This window comes from Filicampus tigris, chromosome 6 (genome assembly GCF_054856515.1).
Source record: "Filicampus tigris isolate MCC_2025a chromosome 6, RoL_Ftig_1.0, whole genome shotgun sequence".
Taxonomy (NCBI): domain Eukaryota; kingdom Metazoa; phylum Chordata; class Actinopteri; order Syngnathiformes; family Syngnathidae; genus Filicampus; species Filicampus tigris.
This window is the reverse complement of record NC_141222.1, coordinates 25,641,627-25,669,377: the sequence shown is the minus strand read 5'-3', so window position 1 is coordinate 25,669,377 and position 27,751 is coordinate 25,641,627. Positions and strand designations below refer to the sequence as shown.

The window sequence follows — 27,751 nt, the reverse complement described above, 5'->3', positions numbered from 1 at the left end:
CCCGTGGGACACGGCCCAACACTTGCCAGAAATTCCCGCAGCTCATTCAGTGTTGCCGCAGGCCTCCCCTGACCAGATTTCTGCTTGCCTTTTTGTCATCTTTCTTTTCAGACACTTGACTAAACGAGCAGGTTGGAGTGCCCGGCGGGATACAATGTGGTCGTCTACGACGAATCCTGTTAATTCCCGGCGTGCGTAACCGAAATTCGTATATTTTGAGGGGGGTGAGGGAGTGAGAGACAGATGGCAGGAAAAGTGCCTGATTCATGTTTGCTGATAGCGCTCACAAATATTTCACCTACAACACACAGCGGCCAAGTTGCCAGCATCTGTCACACCAGGAAAGTGGGGCAAAACAAACAACACGTGCCAGGCATCAGCTGTGCAGCGGTGCGGGGTTCCCAGCCCCATGAGCTAAACACACAAGCGCCGGGCTCTTTACGCTTCTTGCGTTCACGTAAAGGCGACTCGGTCGGCCCACGATGTTCTTTTCTGGAACGACATGGTGGATATTACGGCACGTGGTCGATTATCAGTCGCATACTAAATACTTGATGAAGGTAACCTCGGTTGTTTGCGCTTCTTGTATTCTAGTAAATGTGTCCCAGGCGGCTCCTAATGTACTTTAGTCAAACAGTATCGCGGATAGGACGGCACGCGGTTGCTTTTCAGTCGCGTACCGAATGAATACGGCGTAACTTTGATTGTTTGCTTTTTCTCGCAGTCCCAGTTGTCCCCCGCGCGGCCCGTCGGATTTCAATACTAAATCAACATGATCGCAGTTGTCTACTCTTCTTGCATTCACATAAATGTGCCTCAGTTGGCCAGAAATGTCCCACCCTATATGGAGCCTTTTGGCGACAATTGTGGGATGTGATCGTCTATTAGCTGCTTACAAAACACTAGCTGCACACGCCCTTGATTGTTTACCCTTCTTGGATTGAAGTGAACATGTCCCAGTTGGCAAGAAATTTCCTTTTGTCAAACGGCACAGTGTTGATTATGGGATACACTCATTTTTAAGATGCACACTAAATAGCAACTGAACATAACATTGATCGTTTACTCCTCCTGCTTTTATGTAAACGCATCCCAGTCGGCCCTTAAGAGTGATTGGGTTTTTTTTAACTTTTGCAAGTCTTAAATTTACAGCTTTAATATTAATCATATTCAATTTCATACATTTTAATGTTGAATGTTCTACAGAGACTTGTTCCTGCTAGTGATGCTAATGTCACTAATAGAAACCTGTGGTTTTTGAGACCTGTGGTCAGCTTCTATTCATTCCCACCACTTAAAACAGACTACATTTCATGTTACAGAGCTCCCTTTTCGTAATGCTAATGTTGCTAACAGTCGCTAACAGACACATGTGTTTTCGAGACCTCTCGTCAGTTTGTATTCATTCCCACCACTTAAAACGGGCTGAATTGCACGTTACAGGGCTCCCTTCTAGTAATGCTAATGTTGCTAATGGTCGCTAACAGACACCTGTGGTTCTCGAGACCTCAGGTCGCCTTCTCTTCATTCTCACCACTTCCAGTAAAACTGGCAAAATTCCATGTCACAGAGCTCCCTTCTTCCTTCGCTAACAGAAACCTGCGTGTTTTTTTTTAGGCCTCTGGTTGGCTTCTATTCATTCCCACCACTGAAAATGTGCTCAATTCCATGTTACGTGGTTGCCTTCTAGTAATTGTAATGTTGCTAACAGTCGCTAACAGGCACCTGTGGTTTTTAAGGACTTTGGTTGGCTTCTATTCAATCCCACCACGGAAAACAGGCTAAATTTCATGTTACGTGGTTGCCTTCTAGTAATTGTAATGTTGCTAACAGTCGCTAACAGGCACCTGTGGTTTTTAAGGACTTTGGTCGGCTTCTATTCATTCTCACCACTTCCAGTAAAACTGGCAAAATTCCACGTTACAGAGCTCCCTTCTACCTTCGCTAACAGAAACCTGTGGGTTTTTTTTTAAAGACTTTGGTCGGCTTCTATTCAAACCCACCACGGAAAACAGGCTACATTTCATGTTACGTGGTTGCCTTCTAGTAATTGTAATGTTTCTAACAGTTGCTAACAGACACCTGTGGTTGTTAAGGACTTTGGTCGGCTTCTATTCAATCCCGCCACGGAAAACAGGCTACATTTCATGTTACGTGGTTGCCTTCTAGTAATTGTAATGTTTCTAACAGTCGCTAACAGACACCTGTGGTTGTTAAGGACTTTGGTCGGCTTCTATTCATTCCCACCACTGTAAACGGGCTACATTTCATGTTACAAGGCTCCCTTGTTAAGACTTGCACCTTATTTTGCACCCAGTTCTCATTTGGCAGTGGTGCCTACCAAAAGTGAGTCGTAGGTTTGCTTGCTTGCGCATTAACCTCCATAACCTTGAAGCCCGACGAGTATGTGTGTGCTCGTTCCGTAATGAGCGCCGGTTGCTCCTCATTAGACTCTCGCCGTCCTGGGACACAAATGACATAAATGGGATGCTTCCAATCTTCTGACGGGATCAAACTGCTCGCTAATTGCAAAATGGGAGTCCAAGACAGCCGCTCATTGTGTGTGTGCATTAGTGGCCTTACCATCTTTAACCATACAGAATCCAAAGCCAATTCTGAAAGGCGAGCTGAGCTGCCTGCATGCTTTTTTTTGGGGGGGAGCGATTATATAAGTGAGATGTCTAGAATATGAATGATTGGGTAGCTCGTAAAGGGTGAAATGTTAAACTGGCTTCATTAGTGTAGTGCTTTTCTACCGTCAATGAACTCCAAGCTGTTTAACAATGTCATGTCAGTCGCACACTAATTAATGATTGTGGCATTATGTTGCCAACAGGGGCATCGGTGCACTGCTCAAGGTTACAGGGTTATGAAAAGTGGCGGGAATGACAGAGTTCCCGGCAATATAGTATTGGATTATTATCCGATATTATTTTTCAGGAAACTCATCCACGGCACATTACGATAGTGAAAACAATGATGGTTTTGTACCAGTCTTAGTATTAAAGTCACGAGTCGGTTCACATTGGGTACAGTAAGCGGACAAATGTGATATGTAAAAGTTAAAAATGAAATATCAAAAAATGCTAGCAGTAAATTTGTAAATGCGTGGAGTACAATTGGAGGTGCTACAATTACCGGTAATCAATTCATCGGAAATGAATTGATTATCAAATCAATCAACAAACTTTTGATTAATCGTTCAGAAGCCTTGTTTTAAAATTATCGGAATCAGCCTCTCAACAGTAAATATTCTCAAATTTCTCTCGTCCTACATGAAAGCAGACTAGTTGTCATTGTGTTCAATCACAATTAGACATTTGCAAACATCTGCTTTTACTTAGGCAAAAATGTTGATCATTGTTTTCCAATTTCCTGACTGATGTTCCCGACCACATCAGTTAACTGAATCAGAATCTATTCAGTTTTGTGCATTTTTGTCACTGTCAATTTAAGATCATGCCGAGTCCTTTTAATAAAATGGATGGAAATTAAAACATGTTTTTAACCCGATTAATCAATTATTAAAATAATTATTAGTTGCAGCCCAATATACAATGAAACAATTATATAACCATTTCCAAATATTTTCTTTTTCGGAATGTGCACCATCCATAGCATTGGTTTTCCTGGCTCAAATTTAGGCAGAGGTGCTACTAATATGTCGATACAACATGTTGTTTATGATACCGTTGGAGAAACGCTCCCTCAGGGCCATTTTCTTTTTCTACTCATAAAGCAGCACAAGTTGTCACACGATCTCAAAGCCACAAAGACTTCACTTCATGGTGTTTTTTTTTTTTTTTTGGTTTTGGTTTTTTTTTGTTAAATTTATCATTTTTCTGTACTGAGGCCTATGTAGTACTCAAACGTTTTTCACTATTTCAGTTTCCCTGATTTTTTTTGGGGGGGAGGATAGGGTGCTTGGCTAAAATGGTGCCTAGTGACACACTTCAACACGGCCATGAGTCCCCACCCTCCTGCACTATAAGAAAAAATAAATAAAATCCGGTCGGCAACTGGATTTTTAACATTTTATTTTTTTAATTGAACCACAAGAACATGGCGCGGTTGTCATGGAATAAGTAGATGGCCACAAAGAAGTAGTAGGCACACAAACGATGTGTGGTATTTGATTGAGTGTTAAGCGGTGTTTGCATTTTAATAAACATGGCAAAAGCTACAACCGTACCAAATAGACTGGAAACATAATACCACCGAATGGAATCGATTCGAATCGTTAAACTTTAAAATCCCTGAATCGTGTCGTACGCCATGTCTCGAATCGTCTTTTGTGGAGGGACGAACACCCCATATTCTGGGGATTCTTTTTTTTAATCATTCAGATTCGGCAGTGTTAACGACGCTCTTCTATGTGGTGTTTAAAATTTAGAAATGTATTTTCACTTTCCCGAGATTTTAACATACCGCAGGAGAATCGCTCAGGATAATCTTTAGGAGACATCCTATAATCTGGCCTTTTATAGACTTTTGATCGCAAGGTTGAAAAAATGCTCAAGTTTGGCATGGTCATTGTTAAGATGTTAAAAATCCGTTGACAACACGCATGAAGAATTTTCGATCGTAAATAGTGAACCTGTCCAACATCTACGGCTAGGTTAACAGCGCAGGTCTTAATGCTCAATTCAGATTTTTTTTTTAAATAATACGATTTTTTGTGTGTAAGCGTTCATATTACATTATAAATGCGACCTCGGTCTTGTCTGCTGTATGAACACATGCGTCGTCAAAGTGGCCTGCATGCGCAGAAGAACGACAAAGACGACGTCACACCCGACGTTGTGTTTGCGGAAGTAAATGTGGTCCAGCGTGTCGGCGCATTTATACAGTGAAGCGATTAGGTAGGAGGTAGAAATAAATACAGTATTTTGGGGAAATTACAAGGCGAGGCTTTTCTATCTCATTTCATGGAGACATCACTAACGATGACGTCACGTCATAACCGTGCGTAAAAAATGAATCAATGGCTGAATTCCTACGATCGCCATAAATGTCCATTTTATGCTTCATGTTTCAAGTGGGATTAAATTGAAGTAAAATATAAAGTCAAGAGTGTTTCTCAAAACAACTTTGCAGATTCGATCCCCTTTGTTATCTGCCTGCGAGTAGCGCATTTGGGCTCCGGATGACGTCAACGTCAGATATACAGAATTGAGGCGTTCAGACTGTCAGACTGGCAAAAAAATCCGATCTGGGTCGCATTTGCCTGCGGTGTGAATTTAAGACTATGACTGTTGGCCGTGATTATTTTCGGAGCAGATCGAGGAGTAACAATCACCCTTAATACACCGCTGGATAATCACTCAAGATAATCTATTAGACACGAGTCTTTGCTGACTTTGATCAATAGAGAGAAAATGTTCACATTTTGCCTCGTGTTCGTTTTATCTATAGTTGTTGTTTGAACAGGAATTTGTGGGGTTGTTGGATATTCTTTTAAAAAGGCAGAACTATTGGTCAACGGTCCAGTGCGCTCCTAACTGGGTCAACCCATAAACTGCCCCTCCCCGCCAGGCTCGGCCCTTCAGGACAGGCCACGCTACGACCTGGCCGTCAAATAGAGGCGGTGTGCAAAAAAGGGATGAAATGTTTTCCATTGGGCCAGGTGGCAGGTGTGGACAGGCATGAAAGTCTGTTTTCAGCAGATAATTTTCTGCATGTGTGTCGTGATGCCTTATTCTGCTCCCTCCATCGCACTGCGTGGCCCAAAAACCAATTCATATCCTGGATCATGTTTGGCAATTTTGTATGGTGGGCTTGTTTTTTTTTTGTTGTTGTTTTTTTGCCTACCAGCCCTCATTCGTGTTATTGAAAAGAGGACAATCATGCTGTAAAAAGTGGTTACGCATTGGAATTTTTTTTTTGTCCGGCACTGTGCTGTACCGTTGCTTCTTCAGGGTGATCCTTAAAAAGGGCTTGCGTTATCAAATTGTCTTTTGGATTGTTTGCCTAAGCTGTAAATTAGTTTTGTAAAATTCGAGACCGGTCTTGGTGTTGAAACTGTTCTCAAGACCACATTTTGAAAGTCTTGGTTTTGTCTCGGACCTGGCTCCCAAAAGCCTTGGTCTTGTTTCTGTCTGGGACTGGCCAGATTCTGGACTCGTTTTAGTCAAGACCAGCGCTGATCTGTTATTCTTAACTGCGTTAGTGTGATCAAAGGAAAAAGCACTTGGTGAAACAACAAATATCTTAAGTCATGTGTTACTAAACCGTGTTCCTTCTAGGCATTGTGACTCGGGTTTTTGATGCCGTGTTTTTGGCTGTGAAATGTATTTCCAAGAAGTGAGAAGTTCAACCCTGTCATGCTTTTTAATATGTACTTTTATGGTCTTGGTCTTGAATTGATTTGACTTAGTCTCGACTTCCAAAAGTCTTGGTCTTGTCCCGGTCTCGGACAGGCGATGCTCTGGATTTTTGGTTGAGACCGGCCAAGACCACTACTGCTCTGCTCTTCTTCAACTGCATTAGTGTGATGATAAGGAAAAGCACTCAGTAAAATAACAAAAACCTTAAGTCGTGTGTTACAAAACTGTGATGACTGAATCCTTCTCATTGTTGTGACTGAGATTTTTGAAACCGTGTTTTTGGCGATCAAATGTATTCCAGATCAAATTAGTGATGCAACCTTGTCATTCTTTGAGCATTTTCAGACCCTCTTTTACCCTAACGTTTGAAAAAATGTGAAAAAAAATATAAATAAACAAATAAATTCGTCAATGGCACTGAATGAGTCGAAATAGATTCCCACAGTCTTGATCTTGTCTCGGTCTCAGTTCGTCACGGCCTTGGTCCTGTCTCAGTCTCGGCTTGTCTTGACTTGGTCTTGACTTCCAACAGTCCTCATCACTCTGTTCACATTTTGACGTCATGAGATCCATTGCAAGCCTTCACACAGTATGTTCTTTGCCGGAAGTGGCCGCTGAGCATGGAGTGCCACAGAGCGTCATTAGCGCGTTGCAACAGAGATACAAAGAGATTGGAAGAGTCACAGAAAAGCATACAAGTGGATTTCCTTGGAAATGTATTGATTGATTCATGGCTCAAACACTTGTGGCATCCGGTACGTTGTAATTATGCAACAGCAACGGCGGAATGAACAGTACGTTTGAGTAGTATTTGACAATTAGTTTTCATTTCACTGGTGAGGGAAATATATACTCCCATTGATAAAAATCAATACAAAGTTGCGCCTTGAGATACAAGTGACCTAACACAAGTTTATCAGGATATCAGAGGTCAGTGGGGAAAGATTATTTTAGATACAAGTCTTTTGAGCAACAAGCATAGTCACGGAACAAATGAAACTCAGGGAATAGGGGGTGAGGAAACGATTCCGATCACAGCCTTGCTTTTTTTTCCTCAAGTATGTTTCTTGGCTCCACACGTCACAAATCCCCTGAAAACAGAGAACTTCCGCCAGCAACAGAAAAGAGACAGTGACATCTCACGGTGCCCCTTTTATTCAAAATCCCCACGGTGTGACCTGGCATGCGTTTTCCATTTCAAAACGTCAGGGTTGAACACTCCGGGTTTCCGTATCCATAAGTTATCAGCCTGCATGCGGCAAATGCCGCGGGGATACAGTGAGAGGAGCTCGCCCGAGTTGACAGGTCAGAAGGTGTCGCCGGTCCCGTCGCCCGAGGCCTGCCTTCTAACGGCTCTCTGAGGCGGGCGTCTTCCCGTTCCATTTACCTGCCGCCGCCTTTCAAACTGAGGTGCTGTCAAAACACACCGCAAGGCGGCTTTAAATGTTTTCCTTTGCGTGTGTGGGGATTCTGCAAGAGAAAATCTCAGCTTTGCATTGGCAGCGAGCAAAGATTGAGGTGTTTTTCTTTGATTCCGACTACTGACAATGTGGCACGTTCTGTCTGGATCCGCTAAATGTGTGAGGGTTTTTTTTTTTGTTTTTTTTTTTGTGATGGTCTGTGACTGTCACGACCAAATCCTAGCGATTACATGGATAAAAATCCAATTATTTGGTAAGAATAGAAGCTTCTACTCACTAAAAGTGGAAAAATATGGATCCGGTTCCAGTGGCACAGTTGAGCTGCTATGACTCTTAAAATGACCATAATCGACCCTAGCCTCGATTATTTCTTGAGGTTAATATAGCCTAACGGTTCTATTCAGGTCCTAAACGCGAGCCTCTTGAACGCTGACTAGCCGTAACCCTAAACCTAACCCTGTCCCGCCCCAACCAACCCTAAATCCAAACCCTTATCAATTCGGGGCGGAGTCCTTGCCAGGGACCCCTAAGCCCAAACATGTCCGGCCCATGGCAGCGGCCGTTCCAAATGTTTCAAAAGTCAGGTCGGAAAACAAGTCCGACCATGGAGCTCCAAGCCCCTGGCGTGGGCCCGGGCTTCATACCCGGGAAAGGCGCTACAGTAGCTGAAAGGCGAAAACAGTTGTTTGTTCTTGTCTAATCGTTACTGCGTTTGAGCCAATCAAAAGCAACACAATTCGCACAGCTGGCCCGAGACGTCGAGGATCAGCTGGCGAGAAACGAGGACGGGCTGGAAGCTGATTGGACGGCAGCCAAAAAGAAAATTTGTTGGCCGATTCACAGGAAGTACTGCAGATATCCTTGGGATAAAGATTAATAAAAGGGTGGCTTCAAAGTGTGAAAAGACGGCAACACGGTTTATCATTTTGTAACTTCACCAGATCTTATTCAGGATGCCTTTCCCTTTTGGGACACCTCCCCAACTTGCCAGAAATCGCTGAAGGTCAAGACTCCTTTGCAGCCTTCCCGATCAGACTTGTTCTCGTCTTTTTGTGTTTACTTTTTAAAAATATTTTATGTCCAAATATGTACTGTAATTATGACTTGACTAATGTGTTAGCACCAGTTAGTGATGGACCACGGCGCCTTTTGAAATGTAGTCTTCGTAACTCAACAGGTATTTACGTAAAACGTCCGTTTTTCACGCAGTACTTGAATAAAAACAAAACTTAAGTAAAAAGTATATATGAAGTATTTATCAAATGCAAGATAAAAAAAAAGGTCGGCAAGTTTAATGAGAGTAATAAAGTAAACTACAATAAATACATTAAAACTGAACCCTGAAAGCTGATGTATAATATTGACAAAAATGAAAACGCAAGGCAGTTTAATGGAGCACATTTCATACACAAGGCAACTCAATGTGCTTCTCACAAGAAAAGACAAAAACACCTACAAGCATTTACCGAAACATTCAAAAGCAAAGCAGAGAAAACACAAATGGCTTACAAAAATGTACTAGAATGTACATTGACAACATTTAAACACATTAACATTAAAAAACATTTTCTCTGTAATTGCAGTTCGTTTCGTAAACGAAAGATGTAGTTTCATAATTTTTTTTTCACTTTTCTTTTTGTTTTATTAACGAAAACCGTTTTATGCAATTGTGGGCAATCTCCGCCAAAGTACCTGTCCGACAGGCTTCCTTTCCCCGGCGATGCGGCCGAGATGACAAAACACCACTGGTGGTGTCACGCTGCATTTCAGCCAGACCCCCACAGCTGGTGGTCTGACAACCTGACAGGTCCAGTCACGTCTCGCAGATGAAGCCCCCCGGGACAAACTTGTCCCATGTCATGTTGTCAATCCGATTCCACGCTTTGAGTGTCGCCAAGTGCCGGCCAAACAGGTTGTTGGGGGGGGGGAAAAATAAATAAATACGATGACTTGATTTAGGAGGTTAATCCGGTCTGTGACCACATTTGTAACTCAAATCACTTTTGTCTTTTGTCAAATTTCCCAAATGAAATGAATGAATCCTTTCATCCCCCGAACAAACACCAACATTTTTTTTTTTTGTTATGTGTTTAATAAGAAAAATAGTGATAAGGCCCTGATACACCAAAACGACGTTCACCAACAGTGACAGACGCTTCCCCCCTGTGGCGTCCGGCCGGCTGTTGGCACGTCACGCTGGAGGAATACGCCGCAATGACAGACAGCGACGCTGACCGTTAAAGTACCTTCTGCGCATGCATAAGATGTTACACCCTTCCGTACCATTTCTCATGGTTAGAAAAATCCAACCGGAAAGCTGTTGGCCGGATTATAACAACGTAAACAACGCATTCGGCTCTATTCTTCGCTCACGATGAACTCCCACGCCAAGTAAACCATCACGTTCTCGACGCGGTATTGTGAAATACTTACACTGCGGACGTGCTAACCAGTCGACCACCGTGCATCGAACATATTCTTGAAAAAAAAAAAAAAAAAAAATGTTTGCGTTGACTTCAACCTTTTAAATCGTAATTGCCATATTGAGGAAACAAATATTCGATTATTTCTCAAAATTCAGCCCTGCTCGTAACTGTAGCTTCCGTACGCCGAGGTACTTTTGCTTCAGAAAGAACCTTGGTCTGTCTTAGCATTGCCGTATTGCCTCGGTGGGAATAAGGTCACGGCGAGTGGGGACACTGTATACGGAGCCCCCGGGCCGGCTGGGCTGAAGCATGCGCACCGGTGCTGCAAACATTCTCCAGTCCGTCCAGCTGCTCCCCGCCAAGTAAGCCCACACGAGTGATGTTCCACTGTCGCGATTGCAAAGTCCGCCAGGCATCCTTTTGTCCTCTTTGCTTAAGTAGGACAACATCGACAAAGCATTCCCCGTCTGAAGGGGAGCACGAGGAAAGGCTTTCTGCTGACTTGTCGCACTGTCAAACTGTCGCTAATATGGCAGCGGTGACTTATTTTGCTGACGCCAGCGCCCGCGGCGGCTCTGAGCCTCGTACGTACCGCCGACATGCTGTGCGCTTTACTTAACTTTATTGCTTTCCGCGAGATATGTAAGAGATTTATTGATTTATTTTCCAGTTGAAGTTGCGTGTTCGATTTTCGGTTCCCTTTGGAACAAGGGGTTGCGAGTGGGGATGTGACGGTTGAGCCCGTTACTGGGCAAAAGTCCAGCCGTTTCGGACCGTCCGTATTACAATTTCAGAGTTTAATGATCTTTACGCACGCTCGTTGTTATCTAGGCGTCTGGTACGCAACCCGAATTTGTCGGTTGACTGCACAACAGAAGAAACTTGAAAGACGATGCGAGTCTCGCAGGGAAGAAGTGTTAGAGGCAGACATTTTTTCCGGACGTTATCCTTATTTACGACCTTATCTTTAATGGCGGGATTGGGACGGTAGAGGATAAAAAGTTCACGGGAGCAGACAGGAGCGGGATTATCCAGTCCCATCGGAGAGTCCACGAGGAAGAGACAAACTGTTTCATTCTTTTTTTTATTTAAAAATTTTTTTTTTTTTGTAGCTGACCTCCAAAATGAGAGCAGGCGCAGGATGGGTTGGGAGTCCAATCATGCTGATACAAATGAAGAATAGCATTCTCTTTCTACTGTAAACGACTCTATAATATGCTGTCATTTTTCATAGAAAATAAGTGTTATTGCCTGTTTACGTGTGTTGCGCCACCTTCTGTCTTTGAATATCCATTCTTCGAAAACCATGACCGTCAATGCTAACCATTATCATGGCAATGGCGTTTTGCTCTGTTGTTGACTTTCTTAAGGCAAAGCGACGTTGTTTTAAATGCGCATTGTGTCAATTCTGTGTAATGAAAAAAAATGGAACAAAAATATCCGTCAAATGACGTCGGATGTCGAAAAACTTGTAAGCCGGGTCACTCAAATCACAAGGCACCACTGTATGATTGAAAAAGTGTGTGACAGTCATCCCCCCCGTGCTGCTTTGCTTCGGTACTTCCCAATCCCAAGGGCCATTTAGGTCAGGCGGCATGCGGAACATTCCGGCTTTTACCGAAAGCCACGTCCCTTTCCCTGCATCTCCGAGCGGACTAATACAGCCAGCTACGGGCGTCTGCGGCCATCCAGTCTTCTGTGTTTTATTATTAAGGCGCTTTACGTTCCGGCGCGTGTGTGTGGCTTGTGGCTTCTGGAAATAGATTTGATAAGGGAGGCGAGGAGATGAAACCTGGTTTCATTCATGGAAAGACAATATCCCTCAAATCCAATAGCAAGCACATAGGAACGTACTGCATGAACTGTAGATTTTGCGTTATAATAAAAGTGCCTCCGCTGCTGTTTTTTTTTTTTTTTTTTTTTTTTGCAATCAGAGTATCTGGCTGGGAGATATTTGGAGTGCGTTTGACCTTATTAAAACGCATCATCACCCAGACATGTGGGCAACATCGTCTTTTAAAATTCGAAAGCAATAGTTTGAAATCAAGGTTGGATGTGCGTTTAAAGCTACAGTAAGGCTGTAAAAGTACATCTTAAATCCTTGTTGGGTGCGTACCTCGCTTTTAAGGTCAGGTTATAAGACTGGTCATTTATTATTAGCTGTTAACGTAAGTATGAAAAAACAAAAAAACTCACCAACCAATAGAAAAACACAAAACAACAACAAAAACCCTATAAAATACTACAGAAAAAAACCTGCAAAAAACAACCAAATTGAAACACCACAAAAAAAAAAAAAAATTGCTGTCAGAGCTTTGAAGATCAACTAGGTCTTTGCTGTCTTTCAAAACAACTTGACAAACAAACACCTTACCCCAAACACATTCATGGGCCTCCTTCAGAGTCTCCTGACGCGCTTAAAAACCAGCCCTGACATTCTCATTATATACGTGTCATTTTTAAAAATCATTAACATAAAAATCCCTGACACATTATTGAAATGTATTCATATAGCTGGGCTGCATTTTCTCCTCCGCACATTAGAATGCATTAAAGGAACCTTTTGCAGCAGATTCTGCCAAAAAGGAGGTGATGAAAGTGGGGGCTTATTTTATTTTATTTTTTCTACGGTTCTAATCTGGTGAATAAACTTTATATTGGGTGGTATTGTTATTATTATTATTATTATCATCATTATTATTATTAATATCATAGTAATGGCAGAAGTAGTAGTATAATATATGGTTTCAAAATCGTACGTAGAATCACTTAAATACTTTTTAAAATAATGATTTGTTTCATGTCTGAAAGAAATGCGTTAATTGTAATTGAATACATTTCACCCAATAAGTCAATCAAGTCACTCAGAAGAGACATTTTAGAGCAACGCATGTGCGGGGGTTTGCTAATCCTTACTTTTGGTCTATGATTAAATAAATGGTCCTGGCCACTATATAAGGAAATACGGTATTTAAAAATAAATTCAAAAAACTAAACGCCTACTCTCGAAAAGTCTCACCTCCTAATAAACGACGGCTGCTTCCCGCAGTTGCATATACAAACACAAAAGTAATTTTTTATTACTCATATTTTTGCCTTTACTGCAATTGCTTGCATAAATAAATCCTCTTGGACATTAGGTGAGGGAAATAAATGCCTCCCCCTAGTAAATGCCTTTCCTCAATGGACGTTTCCCTCTTCTAAAGTTGCATGCTCTGTGCTACTATAATTATTTAATTATTTAGACGCATATTTAAAAAAAAAAAATATATATATATATATATATATATATATATATATATATATATAAAGTGAAATTGTGTTATAAAGGCCTCGCCCTGAACACAGTGAACACCTTATCTCTTATAGACGGCCGTGTCAAGGCCAACTCGCCGAGCAGCTCTCGTTTCGAAATTCATTAAATTGCCTCCTCGGCGTAAATACGTATTCAAAGCGACACCACAAATAACGCCCAACAAAACCAGAAATGAGCAGCCAAAGGTTGAAATTCGGCGAGCGCCACAATCGCGGCGAGTCACCGCGGCGGAAAAACAGCACGGCTCCCAGCGCCTAACGATGTTATGATGCGGCGCAGTCCAGCGGAAGGAGGCAGCTCGGCGGCGTTGGAAAAAAACATCCCCGCAGAGACGCGCCAAGGTGGCCGTCTCATCCGCTTTCTCAACACGCTAAACTCAGCCAAGTGTGAACTTTTTCCTTGGCTTTTACAGCCAAGCCACTGACTCGGTGCAGATCGACTGCTAATGAAACGAAAGTGGCCAGGATTAAACATAGATGGTGTTCTGGCTCGCGCTTAGTTCGTAGCTAATGTCCAATTAGGCTCTTGGCTGGCGTTTGTCTCCTTGGGGGAGGTCATAATGAGATGGGGGGGCCTCAGAGCAGCTGACCAAGGTAAATAAAACACCGCACACGGGTGAAGTAAATAGCTCTCGGATTCCAAAGGTGTGAGCGTTCCAACAATAGCCTCCGTGTCCTTGGGAAGTGCCAGAAGTGAGATTTTGGACATTGGGAAGTGGCTGGACATGGATTTGCTTCTTTTTGGCGGGGTTTGAAATAACTTTGAAAGTAAAGTCTTCAGTCACAAAACTGTCAGAAAAGTTTTGGCAGATTTTTGAAGCGTGAGCTTTCCAACAATAACAATCGTGTCCTCCTATGACTGGAACTGGGATGTTTGAAATCGGGACGGATCCCGACAGCGATTTGACAGCATTTGGGAGATCATTCTGTTTGAAATAACGACCGAGTGGAAGGCGGTACCGCGGTAAAACCACCTTTTTACCACATCTTTGACAATTTCAGGTCAGCTTTCCAACAATACTGTCCTGCTGTGCCCTTGGGAGGCGCCTCAACTGGTGATTGGGAAAGTAGCCAAACACGCAGTTGTTGGGTTGGGGAACTCCGTTTAATCTCATGTTGTTCCGACCGCATTTCAGGCGCAATCTTTCTCACCTTTCCGACCACGTCCTTCTATGACAATTAGACAGGTACCTGCACTGCGATTTTTGTGGATCAGGACGGAGTCATGCATACATTTGACGGGTTTTGGGCCATCGCTCTGTTTCATAAACTTGAATGGGAAGGTCTTACGGACATAAAACCAAGTTTGTGCTTGACATTTGGTGACGTGAGCTTTCTAACCATGCCAACCAGGCCCTTCTGTGTCCTTGGGAGTACACAAACTATGGTTTCAATGGTGAGGAAGTAGTCAAATACGTATTTGACTGTTTTGTGGGGGGTTGTGTTTTAAAATAACCTTTAAAAGGAAGTTTATATTAAGCTCTTCAAGATGCTTCTTTGTTGTCCTTAAGAAGTACCCAGACCGGGCTTTTAGGGCATCAGGAAGTAGCTGAACCTGGATTTGATGGATTTTAGGGGATTGTTGTGTTTTTCAAAGTATTAAATGAAGGTTTGAAGGTTGTGCAGATGTACTGTAAAGCTTTCAAAAGTTTCACTAGGACATTTGGAGTGTGAGCTTTCCAACAACACCAACTGTGTCCTTTTGTCCTTGGGGAGTGCCTGAGCTGGGATTTGGAGGATCAGGAAATGGCCCAACACGGATTTGACAGGTTTCTGGGGATCTTTCCTTTTGAAAGAACTATTCCGACAATTCCAAAACCGCATTTTACCACCACGTTATGAGCTATGAGCTTTACATCGATACCATGTTTTTTGGGGGGGGGAGTTTTGTCTATAATGTAAGGAAGTACCTGAACTGGGATATTGGGAACCGGGTAGTTTTTGGATTTGTTGGGGCTCAATACATGACTTTTTGAATAGAAGGTTGTATAGCTACATATAGTCAAGCTTTCAAGTTTCACCTGGACACTTTGCAGCACAAGCTGTCATTGGGAAGTGTTTCAACTGTGATTTGGGGAAGGGGGAAGTAGCCATGTACACATTTGTTTGTGTTGGGGGGATTGTGCCAGTTTCTTTTTCTTTTTTCAAACGCTATTATATGGAAAGGTGCACAGATCTCAGGTCTCAGCTTTCCAATAGTACCAACCTAACCCAAATGCCCTATATAAATAAAGTTGTATTGTATTTTCTTCTCTCTTTTTGGAAAGTACACAAACTGCTATTTTTGGGATCAGGTAGGGTGCCAAACACAAATTTGTTGCGGTTCTGGGGATCGTTCCATTTGAAATAACTTTTATCACAGGGGTAAAGACGTTTAACTTACCGGGGCATTTTTAACTTTACAATGATATGAAAAAAAACAACATTGTTGTCTGTCCTTGGGAAGTACCTGAATTGGGATTTTAGGAAGTTGCCAAACACTGATTTGCTGGGTTTTGTTTTTAACTATTGAACTGAAGTTTGTACATATCTGAAACAATGTTTTACCACATTTTATACAACAATATTTTGAAAGTAAGAGCTTTGTAAACAATACCAATGTTTCTACGTCCGTGAGAAGTGCCTCAACTGGGGTATGGGGTTTTTGGGGCATCACGTTTGAAATAACTTTTGAACCGAATTTGTACACGGATGAAATGTTCCACCCCCCAAGAGCACCAACATTGTCCGTCAGCAGCATTTGGAAGTACTTGAACTGCGATTTTTAGGTAAAGCAGTTAGTTGAGTTCATTTGCACGTCGGCCCTGGAGTTGATCTGTTGGGACATTTTTGTGCATGTCTTGGACTTGGGCAGCCATCATTACCCGAAAGAGGTCTGGGAGCGGTGGAGTGTCGTCTGAGTGTCTCTGAATTTTGGATCTCCATCAAAGCTTTTTGGCTGCCAAATGCTGCAGTCGCAAATTGATGCACCTCAGTCATGAGAAATCGCGCAAGTGAAGACGCTCATGTCGTAGTGTTGCAAGATTCCGGAAATTTTCAAAGTTGGAAAACAACCATGAAGTTGACAGAAATTTTCAGGCTCCTAATATGCAACTTCATTATCGGCTAAAATTCCCACGGAAATTGATCGGAAACGTGACAGAATTTTCCTGGAAAATGTCCACCCCTTAGCGACCTCAGCTACACAGTGGCTGAAGGTGTATGTGAGATTTTGCTCATTGCTGCTGATATTTCTCGGAGACGGTCGAGCCATGTTGGGGACCGTCGCCTCATCTGGCGGGAATGCCCTGGAAGTGACAGCAGCCTTTGTATGACTCAGTAAATCCCAGGCAGAAAAAAAAAAGAAGACACGTTTTGAAAGGCCACAGCATCGCTGCCCACTGTCGTTTCACATTCTGCTTGACTGAGCAAAAAAAAATAATAAATAATGAAGCATCTCATTTAGATCTTTCACATGCGTGTATGTGGATAAAGGCGGACATGTAGTTGAAGACACTGATGTTATCATTATGACATTCACTGTGTGCGTGCCAACAGATCGGCTGATGTTAACATATGGCGTAACGATTTAAAAAAAAAACAATCCAATTTTTTCCCCCCTCGATATCAGGATTGCGATTCAAGCTCCCCCTCCCTTGCATTTTTTTTATTTATTTTTTTTAACAAACACAAACAAATTAATCTGTATTACAATATCAGATAAACGCTCTGGTTGTATAGGTTGGGATTACGGCAAAATGAAGGCAAATGGACCGCCAGTTCATACGAAAGCCGGATGAGACGACGATGAGAAAAGGCATCATAATCAGAAGCAGATGACTAATCCATCAGCTAAAAAGGGCTAGCCGCTCGTATCCTTGCCAAGGTCAAGGTCGCTGCCCGACCGCAACAATCTCGCATCGCGTTCGGACGGCAGGACTGCCCAGGAGAAGACCGGTCGCGAAGCAGATCGAGATCCGAGCTATTAGCGTGTCACCACAGATTAGCTGCGGGCTTGCTGATAGACGGATGGACAGTCGGTGTAAGTCGCTTCCAGCGCTGATGCCGTCGCTGTCAAAAGCGTCAGCGTCCGCACTGGAAGCTTCTACCGCACGTGACCAAAGCCGGATAGCTTTGTGTGTGTGTGTCTGTGTGTGTGCGGGATTGAACAGACATGTTGACAATACAGGTGTGTGTGAATGGACAAATTGAGACGTTTGCCTCAAACCAAGGCCGTTCTTATTATTATAGTTAACTAACTGACTAACTAAAATTGGGAAGAAAAAAAAGATTTTCATCACGCCAAAGTAAAATAAAGACAAATGGACTAAAACTAACTGAAATTACATTGTCAATTGATATCATACATGAGCTTTCGGGGTTTCTGTTAAATGTTTTTACATCGGTATTGCTGTACGGGAATTAAGAGTCACTGATGGTGTAGTGGTACACACGCCCGAGTTGTGTGCGGGCAGGGTGGGTTTGGTTCCCGCTCAGTGACGGCGTCTGTGTGTGTGTGTGCGTGTGTGTGTGTGCCCTGCTACAGAGGGTTGCGTCAGGAAGGGCATCCGGCGTAAAACACTTTTCCAAATCAGAGATGCGAATCAAGCATGCAATTGATTCGCCGTGGCGACCCCTGACGGGAAAAGCCGAAAGGAAAACAACGTTGCTGCGCGAGAATTGTAGTTCACTTGATTGCACGATATTTAGTGACATTTTTTTTTTCATCTTTTATCTAAAACTAATCAAAATTATACTAAACTAAAGCATTTTTCAAACAAATTAAAACTAACAGTAAACTAAAAAACAGTTAAAATCGCTGAATGAAAAAAAAAAAAAAAAAAAAAAAGGCAAAATGAAATTAAAACAACAACCATAATGAAAAATCCCAAACTTTTAGAACCCCGGTGCAGACTAATGTTAGTGATATTCTTCTGAATGGCACCAATAATCCTCACGTGCCATTCTGGTATGACTGACAGCGCCACGTGTAGGAGTGCTGATACGGTGCCGAGACGCACCGGCCTGCTCGCCGCATCGTCAGCGATAGCACGCGCACCAAACGAGGTCTTATCATCTGTGACGGCGACCTGTCACGAAGGCAAGCGAGCTTTGTCATCAGGACGTTACGCCTGACGCTGCGGAGATACGCCGGCCTCCGTGATTTTCACTTTGCAACAAAGAAGGCTTTGTGGGGGGAGACCCGACGAGAGCCGGTCGATATCATGTTAGTCCATCGTGCGCACCTATGAGCTCCGTACTTGAATTCTTCACCGAAACTGCCGAATGAAAGTTAGGTTGCATCATTGCGGATGTTATACGCTGATTAAGTACACCAATGTGCTGATAGAAGGCACATTAAATGAGGTGAACGGGCACTAGGCCGATTTAGCGGTAGCTAATGCTAACGTTAGCGCACGTCTATCGGTAGCTGTAGGACAAGCCAACGAATGAACACTGCACGATAAATGAGTTGAGACACTCACCTCTCATGATCGCACACTGGAAAGGCACAAAAAAAAACCTTCAACGGCTCGTAAATCTCTTAACAGTGCCCGGCTCGTTATTTGCTGAACAACCTGCTCGGCGCACGGGTCACTCACTCTCTCTCGACCGCATGGCCAAGATGGCCCCGACGCCGAAAATCTCTCAACGGATTTGCACTTATCTCGACTTTGGTCATTTTGGTCTAAAAAAGTTTTGGTTGGATCCATGGAAAATCCTCATCCCTGAGTATTTCGGTAAACTCCAAATGGGATGTCATTTAAAGGATGCTTTTGGCCGTTCACAACGTCGGGAACTTGTAAACACACCACGCCGCAGTAATCGTTTTTCTTCCATTATAATGTTTTTAACTCATTCGCTGCCAGACATTTCTTTTACTTTGTTTGAAAAAAATTAAAAAAATATATATATAAATAAGTTCCTGGGATTGAATGATTGGGCTGTGAAAAGACAAGTAAATTCGTCAATGGCAGTGAATGAGTTAAGATGACGAGAAGCCAAAATGTAAATCAGGATCACATTTCGATGACGTGCCCAGCCGTAGCTAACTTTGCGCTCTTTGTGTGCGGTCCAGGCAACGTCTTCGTGGTGAGCCTGGCTGTGGCCGACCTGGTGGTCGCCATCTACCCGTACCCGCTGGTGCTGGCCTCCATCTTCCACAACGGCTGGAACCTGGGCTACGCGCACTGCCAGATCAGCGGCTTCCTGACGGGCGTCAGCGTCATCGGCTCCATCTTCAACATCACCGGCATCGCCCTCAACCGCTACTGCTACATCTGCCACAGCCTCAAGTACGACAAGCTGTACAGCGACAAGAACTCGCTGTGCTACGTGGCGCTCATCTGGGCTCTCACGGTGGTGGCCATCGTGCCCAACTTGTTCGTGGGCTCGCTGCGCTACGACCCGCGCGTCTACTCCTGCACCTTCGAGCAGTCGGCCAGCTCGGCGTACACCATCGCCGTGGTCTTCTTCCACTTCATCCTGCCCATCATGATCGTCACCTATTGCTACCTGCGCATTTGGATCCTGGTGATCCAGGTGCGGCGCCGCGTCAAACCCGACAACCGGCCCAAGCTGACGCCTCACGACGTCCGCAACTTCGTCACCATGTTCGTCGTCTTCGTGCTCTTCGCCGTGTGCTGGGCGCCCCTCAACCTCATCGGCTTGGCGGTGGCCATCCGGCCCGAGGTGGCGTTGCCCCTGGTGCCCGAGTGGCTGTTTGTGGCCAGCTACTTCATGGCCTACTTCAACAGCTGCCTTAACGCCATCGTGTACGGCGTGCTCAACCAGAACTTCCGCCGCGAGTACAAGCGCATCGTGGTGTCGCTTTGCACCGCCAGACTTTTCTTCCAGGACAGCTCCAACGACCAGGCCGGCGGTGGCGGCGACAGGCTCAAGAGCAAGCCATCGCCGCTTATGACGAACAATAACCGCGTCAAGGTGGACTCGGTCTGAGAGAAAAAAAAAAGACAGACATGGGTGGGGGTGGGAAAAAAAAAACAACCAAATATGAAGTAATGGAAAAGCCTCAAAGTAACTGTGACACGGTGCTAATCTGACCTCCACAATCAGTACAACAGGGGTGCATATTATTATCTTATTATCAGACACTTTGCTTTGAAACTGGATGACCGCCGAACCCAAACTTCTGCTGGTCCGCCGGGAAGTCCACATGGTCAGCTAATAGTCTGTAAGCGACACCTGGCCGCTCCTAGAAGTCAGCTACTCGCTTCTGGTGGTCCACTTTGGAGCTGGGTGGCGGCTGGTAGTCGACTACAAGCTTCTAGTGGTCCACTAGAGTCTCCTGGTAATGTAGTAGCTCCTGATGGTCTGCTATCAACTTCTAGTTGTTCTCTAGCAACTCCTGATATTTCGCTAGCAGCTTCTATTGGTCTGCTTGTAGCCTGTGAACAACAGCTGGTCGTCTTCTTGCAACTTCTACAAGTCAGCTAAAAAACCTCTGGTGGTTCACTAACAGCTCAGAGTAGTCTGCGAGCAGTTTCTGGTATTGTCGCAACTTTGAGGGTCCCGAGCAACTCTTAGTAATTGGAGATCAAATCCTAGAAGTCATCTAGTCGCTTCTAGTGCTTGACTAGCAACCCTTAGTAATCTGCTAGAAACTCCCAATGTTCCACGAGCAAGCAAATTCTAGATTTCCGCTAGTAGTCCGCTAGCAACTCTTAGTAGTCCACTGGTAGAATGACACCAGGTCATGGTATTATAGCCGCAAATGGTGATTTCTAGCAGCTCCTAGTGGTCCGCTAGTAGTCTGCTAGCAACCCCTGGTGATCACAGGTTTCTTCTAGTTGTCTAGTAGCAACGCTGAGTGTTGAAGCAGCTCCTGGGGGTCAACTAGCAACCACTAGTGGTTTGCTAGCGGCACCTAGTAGTCTTGAAGCAACTATTGATCCTGGTGGCTCACTAGCCACTGTTGGTGATCACTAGTATCTTCAAGTTGTTTGTTAGCAACTCTGAGTGTTGAAGCAGCTCCAGGTCGACTAGCAACTCCTGGTTTTCGTCAAGAAACTCTTGATGGTCCACTAGCAACTACTAGCTGTTTGCTAGCAACTCCTACTGGTCCTCTAGCAACTCTTGGTGTTAGGGAAGGTCTTGGTGGTCCACTCGAAGCTTCCAGTGGCCTACTAGCAACTACTACGGGTCCATGAGTAGTCTGCATGAACTCCTGGTGTTGGAGCAACTCCGGGTGGTCCACTATCAAGTCCAAATGGCCTACTCGCAGTTTCTAGAAGTCCGCTAGCAATCGGTATTGATCGCTAGCAACTTCTGCTTCTCTTGGTACAACAGGGTTAACGTTTTCTGATCTTATCAGGCACTTTTTGCTTTGTAGCTGTAGTCCAGTCAACATATGTCCAGCCTTTTGTTTACACTGATGGTATCATATTTATTTTCTTTATGTAGCTATATTAGTAATACAATATATATAAACATATATATATATATAAACATATATATAAACATATATATATATATATATATATATATATATATATATATATATATCAGGTTCCACACAAGCCACGCCAAGACAAAACATTGAATAATAAGCTCATTTGTGACAGTGTAACACTTAATGAAGTGCTGTCTTATTCTTATTCTTAATATATCCTGCAATACTATCCCCCTTCATGATGTGGAACATATATTTTAGTAACCAGGCCATCCTGTGATCTCATTATACTGTATGCATGGATATCAGGAATTGTTCATAATATCCAAAATAAAAAAAACAAAAAAGATACATTTCACGCAGCTCTGTCGCTTTTTGTTGTGTGGTTTCGCTCATAGGCAGTTTCACACTAACATCCCAAAATGTGCGACATTACAATTTCACGCAGGCATTACCAGATGCTGAAAATGCAGACGTTCCAAAATGTCGGAAATAAGAACCAGATTTTACACGGGCATTCGCAAACGTATAACATTTCACATAGACATCCGGAAATTTGGAAAATGTGTGTGTCTGGGGCCACAAAAATTCTCAAATGTGGAATCTCAGATGTGCTTTCAAGTTTCAAGCACATACAGTATTCCCAAATGTTAAAAACAAATTCACGCAGACATTCCCAAATGTGGAAAAACACGACTGTGAAAAAATGGACTGAAAAAAAATACACCGTAAATTTTGTCAATTTCATACAGACATTCCATAAAGATCCTCTCAAGTGTTCTGAACAGTGGCACTTATTTTATAGTTCTGGATTTAAAAATGTCTGCAAAAAAAAAAAAAAAAATCCAACCCCAAAACAGACTGGGCCTTAATTTGAGGCTTGTTTTCTGATTTTGGAACGGCCACATTAAGGTCGAAGACAAGCTCATGTCCCTCCGCTTGGACGTGCGCTTGATTGCTTCACAAATCGATAATATTGGTGTGTCCCTCACTTGGTCTGTTATTTTTACGTATTATTAACATTTTTCAAGTGGTGAAAATAGCTTGAGAACAAATCTATAAACGCTCTTGAACGCTCCACTGGCTGAGAAGTGAAAACTACGCCTATTTCCTGGTTCAGCGGAAGCAAGCCATGTGGCCTAAATGTCGCCAATATTGAAAGTCATCTTTTTCCTAATCTAGATAATGACTGAAAATAGTGCGGACGGATACATTTTGAGTAGGCTTGTTTTGTTGAAACCGATGGCTAAAAAATGCTTTTTTGCAGGAGGAATGAATGTGAGCCGACATTCGGAAATGGGACTAAACACTGTAAGACAATTTTCAAGCAGACGCTCTGAAATCTGGAAAACAATTAAAAAAAAAAACCTCCCCAAATGTGGTCAAACGAGATTAAGCCTTCTGATGATTTCAGCCTGATTTTCCCAAAATGTTTGCACCGAGCCACGTCAGATTTCACAATGTGCGTTGTTTTCCAATTTGACGTCGAAATTGAAATACGGCGAAACTCCTGGTGGTCTAATTACAACGGTTGTTGGTCCACTAGCAACTCTTGGAAGTCCGCAAGCAATTCTGAGAGCCGCACAAGCAACTGCTAGTGGGCCGCTAGCAACTTTCCGGGCATCTCAGTCCTGTAAAGTGTTGTGTGTGTTGCACTGCTTAGTGTGACGCACACGCAGCCTCACTCCAGGCTGATGTTGTGTTATGTAACGCAAGCGCTGGCCATCATCCTCAAAGCAAAACGATTGAGAAAAAAAAATAAATAAATAAAAAATACAGAGCATAGGACTCCCTTCCCCCATCACTAGCTCTTTAATCCCAGGCAGTGTGTGCGTGTGTTCAGTAATCTGTTGTTGCAAAGTCTTTTAGAGGCCAACATGTTAGCAAAGAGAAGTCGGGTATTAGCATAAAAATAAAAAAACAACCACAACATTTATGACGTTGTGAGTCAACACTATGCAATTAAAAAAAAGTATTAAGCATGTATAATTTAGTATACAATACCTGTCTGTCTATTTTTTCAAAAATCTTTCTTTTTAGTTGAGCCTTTTATTAGTTTTAGTTCAGCACTCGCATTTTTATTTCATTTTGTTAATGGAATCGGGTTTTTTTTTTCGATTTTAGTTTCAGTTGTTTCCTTTGTTTTTGTTGGACATAATAACCTGGATCAAACACAATACTAATGATAATAATAATAATGCATCCATGAATAAACAAAATATTATTTCCTGATAAAATATACAAGAAGCCAACACTGTAGTATTTAGCATAAAGGAGGTCCATCTTTTTTCTCCCCCTCTTCTTTTGTTTCCGTGTTGTGCGAAGTTGTTAGTCAGTTAGCGAGACGAGCTAACTGACGTCTCCAGTGACCACAGCACGAGGGCGGCGGCGTGGTGAAATTGTAACCCCGCGATCATGACGTCACTCGCAATGGCTGTCGGAGCTCAACTTTGAGTGTAAACAAACAACTGTTGTTTTCTAACCGTTGCTGAGTAACGTGCGCACGGAAGAAACGGTGCAAATGTCTCCCATTTTGTCCTCCCACTTCACTTTAATCCATCCAGCATGACATCATCACTTCACTGCAGCAACAACACAATCAGGATAGTTAGCGGATGAGTTTCATCTCCAGCGTCAAGTACCACAACCACTACGACTGCGTGTGTGTGTGTGCGTGTGTGTTCTCCAGCTATTGCCGCCAAAGAGTCTGACTCGCGTTTCAATTTGCGTTCAAGTAGCCCTCCATCGCCCCCTTGTCCTGTTTTTCGTATTCCCCTGCACACTTTTCACATTACGTGAGCGTGCGTGTGAGCTCGCCGCGTCAAATGGCGGCGGGGGCGTCGGCCGCACAGGAAATGATAACGCCGCCCCCGTGGACTAATGAGGTGAGCCCTTATTATCATCATGACACTCTCATAATTGCCTTTTATTTCGACATCACACACCGGGTGGAGGAATTTTCATTGCATTGGGATTTGTGTCCATAAAAAAAAAAAAAAAAAGTAATAAAACAAAAATAAATTATCTGAGGGCAGCCAGTCACATTTTCATTACGTGAGGGGCAGTGCCCCACCACATGCAAGCTCACCACTTTACCCCCCATAGGAAATAATGGGAATTCAAATAATCAGTTGCAAAGTCAAACTGTGGCCACTGTGAAAGGTTTATAAAGTGTTAAAAATGATCTATACGTATAATGAGAAATTGAGTTTAGAAGAGTGACTTTGAAGCAGCTTGAGTATTTGGCAGCCGAGTGATTTCCTGCACACGCTCACAGCAGCGCACCAACCAGCGTCCATATGGACTTCATCAAGTGTGCTGTGATGGGACATATGTCTCCTCCACACGTCCTCCGCTTAAACACATGCGCATGCAATTTCACCCCAAAAAATAAATAAATAAATCAATGAGTTCAAATAACCGTGCCTTAGGAAGGGCCCGCCAGCTTAATGCTGACATACCACGGAAAATGCCCTCGGCGTGCTAATGCTAACATTAGCATCGATAGTCACGGTTTTAGAAGCAATGGATATGTGTACGCAAACATTCGAGCAACACGCGTAAATATATCATATTTAAAAATGCTCACAGGCATATATTCTTTATCCTCCTATTGCTATTCTGTTCTTCGTTGAGTCTGTATGACTGTATTCAACGGTACTGCCTCCCGGTGGCCAAGGTGAGCACACTAGAAGGAAAAGCACAATGAAATGAATTGCAGGATGAATTCACAAACTGTTGAATTCTTTACGTTTTGTTAAATTGCAATATTTTTATGAAGTACAATTGCTGTAAAAAGCATGTAACACAGTTTTGTTGTATTTTGGAACAGGGGTGGAATATATATAATTACTCTTTTCTAATTTTGATGGAATAAATTTTGTACTTGTTTTATGTTTGCATATTTTTTCTAAAACCTTTGCATTGTTTTTGTTGAAATGTTTTTGAAATACTTTTCATGAATTTTACATTTTTTGTATGTTCCTTCTAATATTTGTGCTCATTGTCAAAAATCTAAAGACTGTTATTTTTATATTTTGCCAAGATATATTTTTATAAATATTTTATGACATCTATACTTTTATATAAGTCTTTGCAGTGTTTCAGATTGTTTTGGTCATTTGGCTTTTTTTTTTTTTTTTTTTTGAATCCCTTACTGTCATTCTAGTATTTGTATATTTACAGTATTTATAACATGTTTAAATTATTATCTAATATGTTCAGTATTTCTGTTATTTATTTATTTATTTTTCCCAATTGTGTGTTTTTTTTTAATAGCTGCTTAAGAATTCATTTTTCTGAATATTTGGAGTAACATTTCTTTGGCTCATCTAGCGGGAACCGTGACAGGACTTTTCTGCCGCATGGGCGCACATCAACCTCCAGGAAAATCCATAGAAACAAATGGGGACACATGCGCCCGCGTGCCACGTGTGCCAAGTGGCACGCGAGTACGCAAAGACGGATGAAAGCAAAAGCAAACAAGGAAAGAGGACGTCAACACAGCAGAGCTAAAAATAGACGCCCACTTGTGATACAGGAAAGAGGGAATGTGACATTACTGTCACTTCCTTCCATTTGGACAGCTTTTTGGGTTCCTTGGAATTCTTTTATTCTTTTTTTTTTTTTTTTTAATCCATTTATGTAGTTACTTTCTATTTTCTGTCTAATAGTTGTGTCCTACTATTCAAAAGTTTTTGCCCGATATTTTTTTATATTTGTCATCCAATATTTTGTTTTTCTTGCCCATTAGTTTTTTAAATGATTTTGTCTATTTGTGCAATTTTTATTTTGTAATATCACATTCTTTATATTTTGTCTATATTTTTAAATATTTTCTAATATATTTTTTAAAAAATGTCCTCATAGTTTTTGTCTATTTTTATTTTAAACACATTTGATTATTTCAAAATGTTTCCCACGTTAACTTACTGGATAAATTTGGTATATATATATTTTTTTTTTTGTTTAAATATTTTTATTACTTTATCTTTTGAAATATTTTATAATGTTTTGTCACAATTTCAGTCCATTTTCATTATACTGTATTTTCTTCATACCCTATTTTCCCTATTTGTGTTTGTATTTTTTTTTTATTTTGTGAAATTTTAAAAATCGTTTTTAATATATTTGTAATATTATTGCACACTGTCCTATCCTACATTATATCTAGTATTATTTTCTACCTTGTATTTTTGAGACATTTCAAGATATTATTGCTAAAATGTCCCCCCGCCCAAAAGAAATCAACTTATACAATTACGATAATGAAGTCACAATTTTACAGTAAAGTGAGAAATATTACTTGAAAAAAAATCATGTTAATGTCCCAACAGTAAAGGTGAAATATCACAAGATGATACCTCAATGTTGCTAGAAAATGTGCAGAATTTGACAAAAAGTTTCAAAGGAGTGAGGAAAGGATGTAGCCAAAATATGGCAAGTATTTTTTCATAATCTTAAAACTTGCAAAAAAATCTTGTATAGCTTGCACTTTTTGGCTTTCTTTTGCAAAATAACTTTATTGTAACATTACATTTTTTTCCCCTCAAACAATCCCACTTCTTTGTCACAATACTGTGACGACACGAAGTTAATGTCCGATGTCTGCCTAATTGTACAACTGAAGGAACACAAAATCGTCCAAAATGAACATAATTCACAGCTTTTGCAATTATGAAAAGGTGACATGGTGACATGATGACATATTGTTGATGCGAACGCGGTTCATCCCGGAGGGCCGTCGGTGAACGACAACAACGCAACGTGAAGCTTGCAAACAAAGCTTGTCAGTCAGCAGGCGGCTGTGCTCCACTCGTTAATCTCATGCATATTTAAGGAGGGGATATTAAAAAAAAAAAAAAAAAAAAA

The 27,751-nt window shown here is 42.2% G+C and overlaps 1 protein-coding gene across 1 annotated transcript in view; it reads left to right on the top strand.

Annotated features, from left to right (window-relative positions):
• mtnr1aa (melatonin receptor 1A a) overlaps window positions 1-22,233 on the top strand; it is a 45,745-nt gene extending 23,512 nt beyond the window's left edge. The window contains exon 2 of the mRNA XM_086033898.1: window positions 19,547-22,233. Coding sequence (XP_085890024.1) covers window positions 19,547-20,427 — 881 coding nt within the window. The 3' untranslated portion in view covers window positions 20,428-22,233. The remainder of the gene's footprint in view (window positions 1-19,546) is intronic.
• Window positions 22,234-27,751: the final 5,518 nt, after the last annotated feature.